The sequence below is a fragment of the Chiloscyllium punctatum genome, chromosome 41 (genome assembly GCF_047496795.1).
Source record: "Chiloscyllium punctatum isolate Juve2018m chromosome 41, sChiPun1.3, whole genome shotgun sequence".
In the NCBI taxonomy this organism is placed as follows: Eukaryota; Metazoa; Chordata; class Chondrichthyes; order Orectolobiformes; family Hemiscylliidae; genus Chiloscyllium; species Chiloscyllium punctatum.
Window position 1 is genome coordinate 17906151 of NC_092779.1, and position 12360 is coordinate 17918510.

General features: G+C 41.9%; 1 protein-coding gene and 1 pseudogene across 1 annotated transcript in view; one reads left to right on the top strand and one right to left on the bottom strand.

Annotated features, from left to right (window-relative positions):
• Positions 1-2353: 2353 nt before the first annotated feature.
• Positions 2354-12360, bottom strand: part of cdv3 (carnitine deficiency-associated gene expressed in ventricle 3) — a 35815-nt gene continuing 25808 nt past the window's right edge. The window contains exon 5 of the mRNA XM_072560478.1: positions 2354-2396. Coding sequence (XP_072416579.1) covers positions 2369-2396 — 28 coding nt within the window. The 3' untranslated portion in view covers positions 2354-2368. The remainder of the gene's footprint in view (positions 2397-12360) is intronic.
• On the top strand, positions 2638-2805 carry LOC140465144 (U2 spliceosomal RNA; annotated as a pseudogene).

The following is a 12360-nucleotide window of genomic DNA, read 5'->3' on the forward strand; positions in this document are numbered from 1 at the left end:
CACCTGAACCTTGGATCACCTGGTTGGGCTCATTCTTCAAGTCCAGTATGGCCCCTTCCTTGGTTGTACTATCTACACTGTTTCAAGTAGCCCTGCTGGATGCATCGAACAAATTCTGTTCCACCTGAGCCCTGGCACGAAGGGAATCCCAGTCAATATCGAATTTAAAATTACCCACAACAACAATCCTATTATTTCCATGATCTCCTTTATGTATCTGTTCCTCTACCTCCCTCTGGCCGTTGGGTTGCCTCATAACCCCAGAGTGATTTCCCCTTCCTTATTCTGGAGTTCTGAGGCCTCACCAACTAAGCCCTCCAAGGTGTCCTTTCAGACAGCTGTAAGAGTCTCCTTTAATGCAACTCCCCCAACCCCTTTTTCACTCTCGTCATACCTGAAATATCTAAACCTTGGAACATTAAGCTGTCAGTCCTGCCCTTCTCTCAACCAAGTTTCTGTAGTGGGCATGTCATAGTCCTGTGTACAAACAGAGGCTGTCAGCTCAGTCTTACCTGTTAGACTCCTGCCATTGAAATAAACACTTCAGTCAGACCAGTACTGCAGTGTTCATTAACCTGGCCATGCCTATTCTTCCGAATAGATGACGTCAACTAAGTCTATCTTCTCAAGCACTCTATAGCTGACCTAATGTGGTAGCTCCCACCCCCGCCACACTTTGAACCCTGTGTGTCATTAGCAAATCTCCCTACCAGGATGTTGATGCCCCTCCAGTTTAGATGTAACCTGCTCTCATCCAAGTCCCTCCCACCCTGGAAGAGATCCCAATGACGCAGGTATCTGAAGCCCTTCCTCCTGATGCCAGTTTTTGAGACAGCATTCACCCGGATTACCTATTTATGACCTCACGAGCCCATTGCAGAGGGAATAATCCTGAGATTACAACCCTAGAGGCCCTGCTTTTCAGCTCCTAACTCCCTAAATTCCCTTTGCCGTGTCCCATCACTCTTCCTGCATATCTTGTTACTAACAACATGAACCAAAACCTTCTGTGCGCACTCAGTCATCCTTGACCCTGGCATCAGGGAGGCAACACCCCATCTTGGAGTCTCATGCACAGAGAGAAATGCCTCTGACTAGGGAGTTCCTGATCATTACCACTTACCAACATTTGAACCCCCTCAGCTGCACAAATGCCATCGCAGCGCTTCTGATCTGGCTCCTGTTGTTGCTTTCTTCTCCTGGCTGTCACCCATCTATTTGGCTGAACCCTTGTGACCAGATCCCCGAAACTTCTATCTATAAAACTCTCTGCCTCCTACATGCTCCTGAGTGTCCAACTGCCAGTCCAACCAATCCATGTGGTGTGAGGAGAGCTTCAGATGGACACTTCCTACAGATTAGTCGTTGGGGACATTTGACTGCTCTCCGATCTCTCACATCAGGAGCATACCACTCCACTCTCTGCTATTATTGTCCCTCAGTAATACTGTCCCTATTGCTGTAAAGTGAGACCTGACCTGACTTTACCTTCATGTTTCTCACACTCCGCAAACCCCAATGCTCACCAAAGCCTGCCCTTTGACCCCCCAGCCCCTCTCCAAAATGGACCTCTAGTTGGATGCTCTTTCTCCTGGTGAGCACCGGGTCCTCTACGATCCCCTTCTCAAGCAACCTCTCCCATTGTCGTCCTCAGTTACCTCACTACTGTCCTGGTGTAACTGACAAATTTGGGTAGTTCTCAACCTGTAAATTCACAAGTTGCACTTTTGTATTTGAAGCTGCCATATGACAAACTATAAGAAAACCTCCCTTGCCCCAACCTTTTGTTTATACTCATGACCCTTCTCTGTGTGCCACATTCTCCACAGCCTGTCCTGTTAGTTTTGCTTTCAATCTCTCATGCTGTAGCTTAATGATTTTATTTCTGAAAATCCATTAGATCTGTTGCATTTCTTTCATCTATAAAGGACTAAAAATTTGCCACAAATTTTATGCTTGTCAAGCATAACCTATACTTTAGAACCTACTGCTGAATGATCTTAATACTCTTGTCAATTACTTAGTAATGTAATTCAGTTTGTATCCTGTTCAGAGATCAGTTTAAAATATAAATGATTTAGAAAATGTAGGTGTTTTAGGTTAAAACATTACATATTACAGCAATGGCCATCTTTGGTCAGGTCTCATGCAGGTGCAATAATGCTTGGTTAGATGTCAGCACACATTCCATGGATACTTACAAAGCTACCAAAACCTATATCAAATACTTACATCTAATAATTCCACACATCCGCATAAAGTGTTAACACAAGTTTAATCCCAATGTGACCTCACTCAGGAATTAGTTACCCAAACTCCCAAAAAGAAATGTTACCTACCTTGGTGGGATCTTTCCCTATACTTCAGATTAAGCCTCCAATGAGCTCAGTGTTAGCCTGGGTTTTCAGTTTGGGGAAGGGAGCAAGAGAAAACAAAGTGGGAGGAAAAACAAGCAAGTCAGGCAATGTCAACGGTATCAACGCGACCGATGAATTTTTTTTTCCCCTCCTTCAGTCACAGAGTTTTGCCAGCTATTCTCTTTTCTCATTCAAACATGGCACGTGTTACTCTGATCTGTGGAGTCAACTAAACAAAATGGAAGATCTGGTGTATTTTCAACACAAAAACAAAATTGGAATCACTCCTCAGCCACTGGGCTAGGATCAAATATATCTGTTCTTATCAGTTTACAGTCTAATACATCCCTACCAGGGGCCCATAAAATTATTTCTGGTGCAGAGACGGAATAAGGGCATGCTCCATCCACTTTATCAATATAGTGCCTCTGGGAATGGTGCACCAGGTGCCTTTTGGCATTAGTGCCCCTACCTGTGGAAGGGGTTCAAGTCTCACTTGCTCCAGAGGCATGTAGTAACATTCCTCACAGGTTGATCGGAAAAATGTGAAAAGTAAAAACAAATACAAGATGCTGGAGATCTGAAATAAGAACAAAAGTATGCTGGAAAACTCAGGTCAGGGACAGAAACAAGTTAACAATTCAGCTCGATGACCTTACATTGCTATTTCCCTGCAAGTGTTAAATTGGGGGCCCGAGGTTGGGGGGGGGGGGGTTTGTCCTGATTTGTGATAAGGTGGAGGTGAGGGGAGATTAAACAAATGTTATGATGCAAAAGCTGGAGTGCGCAGCAGTGGATAGAGTGAAGAAACAAACACACAGCGTCCATGAGGCACGATGGTTACAGCAAACCATCGGAATACAAAATTAAGTGGAAAAGATGGGAACAAGCTGAAGACCAAACTAGCCAGAGGATATAGAACATTGCAGACAAGATTTTTAATGACTAATAGGTTGTCGGGTTATGAAGATTAGTTAAGAAATGGAGTTCAGGCCAAAGTGACATGAGTCATGGTCATATTGGAAGGCACAGCTGGCTCAAGGGGCTGCACAGTATACTCCTGGGCCTAGTTCGTTCTAAGCTGCAGGCAGAGATGACGATGTACAGCTGAAGTCCATTATGGTACAGAATCCAAATCAAGGGATGCAGCTCCTGCCCTTTCACCTCTTTGCCTACTCACGGTCACTGTCAAAGGGAGGTTCCAAACACTTCCTAGCTGACACTTGCTTCGACATTAAGTCCCCAAACTGACCTTGACTAACCACAGTGAGTCAGGTCAGTCATCTGCTTAATGTTACAAGGTTCACCATACAATCACTTGTTAGACCTCTTGTTCGGTGCACAGTCCACTTGCACAAATTTCTAACTCTGCCAACATGATCGGGGTCAGTGCACCCCTTCCCTCGATTCGAAACAGAACAATGCAATCTCACATTCACAGCTCACATGATTCCTGTATCAGACTGACCGACCACTTCACAGACCAGCTTTAATCAATCCCAAAAGTACAACACTAAGTTTCAGATCACTTATTTCTCTATCTGTTCCATGTTAATCTTTCTTCCCATGACTTGCTGCAGCGTTCCAGTGAATCTCAACCAAGCTCAAAGAACAACCACTTTCAGCTCAACAACCTTCAGTCACCTCTGCCTATCTTTTGTTTATTGGAATGATCTTTGTTGGGTTTCTCCCCATCCTTTCATGTTGTACTGAGGTTTGGTTTATGTATCCAACTGAGGTAAATTGCTACAACTTATGTTTCTTCACGATCTACTGTTACAATTTCTGGCATCAAGGAATGTTTTGTTACTTCAACACTCATGGCCTCTACATAGAACATATAGAGCATAGAACAATACAGCGCAGAACAGGCCCTTCGGCCCTCAATGTTGCGCCGACCTGTGAACTATTCTCAGCTCGTCCCCCTACACTATCCCAAAATCATCCATGTACTTACCAAGAATCTTTCCATTGACCCAGTACTCTGCCTTCCTGTTATTCTTCCCAAAGTGCATCACCTCACATTTAGCTGCATTGAACTCCATTTGCCATCTCTCCGATCAATTCGGCAGTTTATCCAAGTTCCCCTGCAACCTGTAACATTCTTCCACACTGTCCACTACTCCAACTTTAGTGTCATCTGCAAATTTACTAATCCAATGAACCCCTCCTCTTCCTGCTCCACCCTCTCTTCAATTAACTTTAAAAGGTTTCTATATCTTCAGCTCGGATGAGAGGTCATCAACTGAATTCAACCTGTTTGTCTCCCTAGATTCTGTCTGAAACAAATTCTGTGAAACGGCACAGAAGGATGGAACATTTGATATCTACAGTGATGTTTAAAATGAATAACTGAACACATTTCAGTTCCCTGGTATCCACTTGCAAAACGATCTGCTCATTTGTTTTCCCATAAAGAATCACAGCTAATGTGTAAAAAAGCCTTTTTCTGTAATTAGAAACCCAACATGGAAAAGCTATGGTGAAAAAGTACCAGAGAAACTGGCTCTATCTGCTTGTAGAGAAACGAGCAGTCTGATGTGCCTCTTCGAAGAAAAGACATGTTGAAAGTATATTAATTCAAATCCAAAGAGGTCGGTGTCATCCTGTTGAGTTCAGAATGGGAATCACAAATCCACAAGACGATGCACAGCCTGGGTTACTCTCCTTTAGATTAGATTACTTAGTGTGGAAACAGGCCCTTCGACCCAACAAGTCCACACCGCCCCGCCGAAGCGCAACCCACCCATACCCCTACATTTACTCCTTACATAACACTATGGGCCATTTAGCATGGCCAATTCGCCTGACCTGCACAATTCACCTGGACTGTGGGAGGAAACTGGAGCACCCGGAGGAAACCCACGCAGACATGGTGAGAATGTGCAAACTCCACAGACAGTCGCCTGAGGTGGGAATTGAACCCGGGTCTCTGGCACTGTGAGGCAGCAGTGCTAACCATTGTGCCACCGTGCCGCCCATTCTCTCCCTAGTCACCCTTTTGTCCTTAATACTTGAAGGGGAAAATATCTCTCTGGGAAAAGTTTGGGAAGTAGGACTAACTGGATAGCTCTTTCAAAAAGCTGGCACAGTCAGAATGTACACAATAGCCTCATTCTGTGCTTTGTAATTATGATTTTAGTTCATGCAACTAATCTTGCTTCTATTGGCATGGTTCTATCTGGCCATGTCAGGCTTACATTGGTAGTAAAGATTTGCAGGAAATAGCTTACAAGATATAAGATGGTGATTGTTAAAAGAAAAGAAAGAGAGGGGACATGAGAAATTTATGTTTTTAAACCCAGAGCGATGTGGGTGTTTGGAAGTCATTGCCCAGTTTGGTGGTTGAGATGGAAACCTTCCTCTCATTTAAAAGGAATCTGGGTCTGCACCTGACACACTGTTCACCTACAAGGCTACAGACCAGGTGCTTAAAAGTGGGATTATAACGGGTGGCTAGTTTATTCAGCCAGCACAGAGACAATGGGCTGAATGAATCTTTCTGTGCTGTAACCTTTTTATAGTGTTGTGACAAAATGGAAGTTTTGGATTCACTTGGATTGAAATGGGAGTGTTAACCAACAATTCAAAGCAGGTGTCACAGCTTCACGAAAAGCTAAACAAAATGCATTCTTCAAAACAGGCAAAGCACTTTGATGTGCTAATATCTTGTCTGAAAAGTCCAGAGATGATACATAAAAGACATTCCTTATAATCCAACTGGATTTGAACACTTTTAATAATTAAAAACAATGAAGTGCTTGGACCAAACATCAACTGAATATAGCAAACAGCTACTGTTAAGATATTGAGTATAAAAATCTAGCACAGTGTGCTTTAATTTGCTTTACTATAAAAGTTCAAGACAAATTCAACATTAAAACTGCACATAGATGATTCTTATTTTTTAAAAAAGCCACTTGAATTGTCACCTGGATTTAGAGTTTTCAGTTTCCAGAAAATTACATTGTGTCACTGTGAAAAAATTTAGATTGCTAGATAAACCAATAGCCAGAATTAAAACTATAGGAGGAGTAAACGCTTACAAATACAAATGGGACGAGAGAAAGGAAGGGAAGGGAAGGGAAGGGAAGGGAAGGGAAGGGAAGGGAAGGGAAGGGAAGGATTAGGAGGGATCATTATCCTTCAGGTCTTCACTGCTGGTCAAAGCAGGATCAATCATGCAGGTTAAAAATTCACTCATGTTTAGGGAGAAATGCAACAGCCACTTCCTCAGTGCGGTATTGAAGGAGTACTTCAGCTACTGGAGATGCCACCTATCTGGATGAGATTTCTAAGTGGAGGCTGCTGCTTGCCAAAGTAGGCAAAGATCTCACAGCAGTGCTTCAAAGGGAAAACAGATTTCACACCCTGGCCAACATTTACTTCCCCCATCAACACCAGAGTCTGTTAATTCATCTTGATAAATCATGGGATTTTGCTGAGCAGACCGAGTGCCAGGGTTCCATATAGAGCAGCGGCTCAGCTACAAACCCTCACCAGTCAAGTTGTTTGGGAAGTCCCTAGGATGTGAAAAGCAAAGACCTGCCAAAGATATACTGATTTTCTGCTCAGTAGAAAGTCTTATAAGTTGTGCTCACATAAACTTGGAATCTGAATTCATTTGATTCACAATTTGATAATTATAAACATTAGCAACAGCTGTTCAAACTTCACTCCATTCTCATGTTTGTATGCACAAAGCATCTTCCCAATTGTGTGGAATGCAAAAGTAACAAAAGATCAACTATTAGCAAATTCACAGGCAGTCGACTTTCCAGCTAAATATCTGCATGGTAGGGAAACTGCAGATCTCCCACTTTAGGTATGTGAAATAAAAGGATCTCAGAACAGTAAATCAAAGATGTTATTTTCTCTTAAGAAAACCAGAAACAAGGAGTCATTCTCAAACATTACAGCCAATTCTGGGCAACAGATTACTCCTGGTTGTCTGTTAAAATTAGAATAATTTCCAAAAAATTGATGTGCAATTCCCAGAAAAGAGTGATGGGATTTGAAACCTGGCCTGACTGGACAAATAGTAAGCATGCTGATATTTCTGCCAGGATATGTCTCGTTTTAGTGCAGTTGAGTTAGTTACATTTGAGGGACCAAATTATCTGATGTGTTCACTGCTTTTGGGAAGTAGCATTGAGATATTGATTCTGTTATTAATGCTGTCAGCATACAATGTATGCAATATTCGGTCCCTCCAACCTTTGACAAATGGACAAATCAGAATATGTAATCACGACAAACAGGGCAGGTTGAAGTGACTGAAGGGCTGACAGCTGTAGAGTGGGAATGCCACTCAGTTTAAGGATCTGGACAGCTACAGCTCCGTGTTCTTAATAATATGTAAGAATGTGAAGGGGCTTTTGGGCCACAGTGGCACTGTCGCTGCCTCTAAGCAAGGAGGCTCCAGAGGTGTATAATAACATTTCTAAACAGATTGATTAGTTGAACAAGGCTCCTGATGGTGTTTTGCTCACTGGATGTTGGACACAGTTGGCTTGCATTTTGCAACTACACATTCTCAGAAAACGGCACAGGTTATGTGGGTAGTAAAATTTTATATTTCAGCATATATGTTGATCAAACTAGTAACTTTTGCATTTGGGGGTTTGCAAATATTTGTCAACTGTGTAGAGTCCCAATTTTGTATTTATTTGGGGTAAAATCCAGCAAGCACATGCCTAAGTTAGCTCGCTGAGCTGGAAGGTTTGTTTTCAGACGTTTCATCACCATGACTAGGTAACATCAGTGACCCTCTAGTGAAACAGTGGTGGACCCAAAGTACATGGATGACACTACTGTCATCACAAAACTGAACAAACTAGAGAAAACACACTACAACAACAATAGACTGACAGGCATAAAATTCACAAAAGAGGAGAATGACAGATTCCCATTCCTAAACGTGACAGTTGAACATACAGCTAAAAGGAGAGCTTCAAACCGGTGTCAACAGAAAAACAAACACTGACCAAATACTAAACTTCAGAAGCAATCATCCTGACACCCACAAATGGAGCAGCATCAAGACACTATTTCAACAAGCTACATCTCACCCAACAACTACAAACAGCCGAAGAAAAATCTATGCAATGTTTTCAAGAAAAACGGGTATCCAATAAACACAATCCACCGATTCCTCAGAAACAAACCCAAACACAACCAAAAACTATAACTACATTAGTTTACATCAAAGACAAATCAGAAATGATTTCCAGACTACTCAGACCCCTTGGAATCATGGTAGCTCACAAACCTACCAACATACTTAAACAGTGACTAGTGAACTTAAAGGATCCATTAGATACTACCAGCAAAACTAACGTCATTAACAAAATGCCATGCAAGAACTGTAAAAAATACTATATTGGACAAACTAGTAGGAAACTTACCACCAGGATACATGAACACCAACTGGCCACCAAAAGACATGACCCACTATCACTAGTTTCCATGCATACAAAGGAGGACATGACTGGGACAACACACACATCCTCGGACACACAAAACAAAGACATGCATGAGAATTCTTAGAGGCTTAGCATTCTAACCAGAACTCCATCAATAAACACATCAACTTAGAGCCCATCTCCCTTCCCTTGAAAAAAAGAACCAGAGATGACACCACCCACCTTAAGAAACCAAGACCTATAAATTGAGAGGTGGGACATACCACTGGAGACTCTCACTGATGTTACTTTGTCATGGTGACAAAATATTTGAAAACAAACCATCCAGCTCAGCGAGCCAACTTACATACTTATCAACCTGAGCTATAAATCTTCTCAAAAATTGTCTGGCATATAAGTGCGAACGCGTGTGAATACATCTCAAACAGTTCAAGGCTGCAAAACAAGATGCAAGAATTAACTGTAATAAGTTGATGATCAAGTGATATGGCACTCTAGCACAGTGAGAGCTCCCAGGAGAACTCGACTGAGGCGGATTCAGAATCTTGGACTGGATGAGGATCAGATCAGTCCGGTGATACCCTACTTTATGCACCGCAATTTGAAAATTCTTGGATAGACAATTAGTCTCAATTTCAGGAATTTCTTTTACTGGGCTTGCTGACTGAAACAACTCCCTGCACTGGCCAGCACCAATATCATGAATATAATTTGTATGTTCAGACGGCAAACATGGATCATGAAACTCAATGTAATTTCCAGCTCTGGTATTGGAATCCTGCAGGGACAAACAATGGGACAGCTGAATTACAAGTGAGAGTGAGCTGCTGCTTGGAAGTTGGGACATATTCAGCAGCGTGGGCTCTATTTTTCACGTTTACAAACACACAATGGCCTTGAGCATAACCACCCAACCAGAAGGGTCCAAACATTCAGAAATCAGAGACCAAACAATCACAAAGCAACCACAACTGTTTTTCCATTCCCATTGCTGTGCAAAGGAATCAACTCGAGAACAGATTTCCGACAAGAAATTGTATGCATGATCATTTATGAAATGTACCATGTTCAATTATTTTGTAAAAGTTCACACTTACTTGTTTAAAAATTTAACTTTCGTATCCAACAAGCACATTTGATTAAACAGTCTGAATAGGAAAAGACTCCTTTACAAATATAACAGGATAAAAGCTTTAAACAAAATATTCCCCGTCTCAAACCCACAAAACAGATGCACTCAAACTGGACAATTTTCATTCGCCAGATACCTCAGCCATAATGACAGTAACCTCACCTCAGCTTTATACTTGGACCACCCTCCTGAATCCATCCACAGTTGATGAGCGAAGTCACGAGTTGGGCTCGACTCCTGTTTGCATTTTGCTCACCAGATATCGGACCGAGAGGTTGGCTTGCATTCTGCAACTCTACATATTCTCAGAAGGTGGTCCATGTACATGAGCCTGAATGGTGACTTTCTTTATTTCAGTATACAGGCTTGTTTTTGGGGTTAAACTCAGTAAGTACATGTCTGGCAATAAATCCTGAGACTAAAATGAGGGTAACACAACGAAAAAAAATTGTAAGCTCTGAGTATACTTGCAAGTTTCAAAGATAACTTTATCTAGCTTACTCGTGTTTTTACAAAGTGCACTTAAGAAATTAATTGGTTCATGTGATTGCAAAATCAATGTACCTATAACAGTTGCCTCTTCCTTTCTGCAATTATAGTTACTTTAGTCAGGTCAAACAGTTGCATGAAGAGTGAAGTGTTTTCTAGCAGATAACTACACAATTCAAGCAGTTTTACATAGGAATCGAGAGAGCAGACTTCTTACAAGCATTTGTGCGCAAGTTTATAAAGTCTACATAGTTAACTACGTTTCCAATTATGAACTTGTACAACAGCCTGCCATAAACGAGCTTCACCAAAACTATCCTGCTCCGATTGCTCTAGAAAAGCTGATAGCTCCAGTGGATCTGCTTTTAAACGAAAGATTTAGCTAGTTTCACTAGCCAACTTAAAGCAGAATTTTAAAACTTAGGGCGGCACGGTTACTCAGTGGTTAGCACTGCTGCCTCACAGCACCAGGGTCCCAGGTTCAATTCCAGCCTCAGGCAACTGTCTGTATGGAGTTTGCACATTCTCCCCTTGTCTGCGTGGGTTTCCTCCGGGTGCTCCGGTTTCCTCCCACAGTCCAAAGATATGCAGGTCAGGTAAAGTGGCTATGCTAAATTGCCCATAGTGTTGGGTGCATTAGTCAGACGGAAATGGACCTGGGTGGGTTACTCTTCGGAGGGTCGGTGTGGACTGGTTTCCATGCTGTAGAGAATCTAATCTAATCTAAAAACCACCTTGAGGTTTTCTTCAATATTTCACGAGAGGTACCTCAGTTCATCAGAACTTAAAACATCAAAATGGAATTTTCAATAGAGATCTCAATTAGAATGGAACATTATTTGCACTTGTTCACAACTTCAAACCAGGAATATAAAAAAGGTCAATGGGTTAACTGTTCATTAAACTTTAACTACAGCACAACATTTAACACTATTTTAAAGCCCCTCAGAACCAGCTCATTAGGACAGTGGGGTGAAACATATCTATCAACCCTTATCTGTTTCAAAATCTAATTATATCATTAACTTTTTCTAGGAGAAAGTGAGGACTGCAGATGCTGGAAATCAGAGCTGAAAAATGTGTTGCTGGAAAAGCGCAGCAGGTCAGACAGCATCCAAGGAACAGGAGAATCGACGTTTCGGGCATAAGCCCTTCTTCAGGAATTAATTTTTTCTACTCTTGGTTTGACTTTAATATTCAGGGCCTGAAAACGAGTCATACCAGACTCAAAACTCTCTCCACAGATGCTGCCAGATCTTTCTCCAGCACTGCTTGTTTCAGATTTCCCGTATCTGCAATATTTGGCTTTTATAATTTCTACGTCCGTTGAACACTTCTCTTCATTTTTAAAAACAGGATGAAGTTTTAACTTCTGTCCCTCAGAGCTCAATTCTCTTTAAACTCCTTCTTTTCACTACTTTCTTAACTGCACCGTGTGAATATCCTCTTTGAGTCAGTGAGCAATATATACACTGTACAATACCCCAATTCAGTCAAAAGTGTTCTTAAAAGAATCAATATTATGCAGTCCATTAGATTACAGGCCCATTCAAGCAGCTATGGTGGTATAAGTGCAGTATTTATTTGGTTTCAGTCTGTTGTTTAGAGTCAGAGATGTACACCCTTCAGTCCAACTTATCCATGCCAACCAGTTGATTTGCTACAAGTTTGGACTGACTCTGTATTTCCATTATTGTTATGCTTTTTACATCACCAGTAATTTTGATTTAGTTGCGCCAACGCATTCTTTGTTCCACTCAAGCACGAGTGTTCATTGGGAAACAGCAGCTTTTTATGACAGTGGATTGATGCAACCATGACTCAACTTGGTTAAGGCAGAGTTAAATGTTGCTTGTCGATGCTTTGGTAGGAGCAGCTGTTATGGTAGCCATGCTTGTCTCATGCAGCCCTCCGGTCCACTGTAGCTTGGCTGCAACTCTCTGGGCTTTAAGGCATT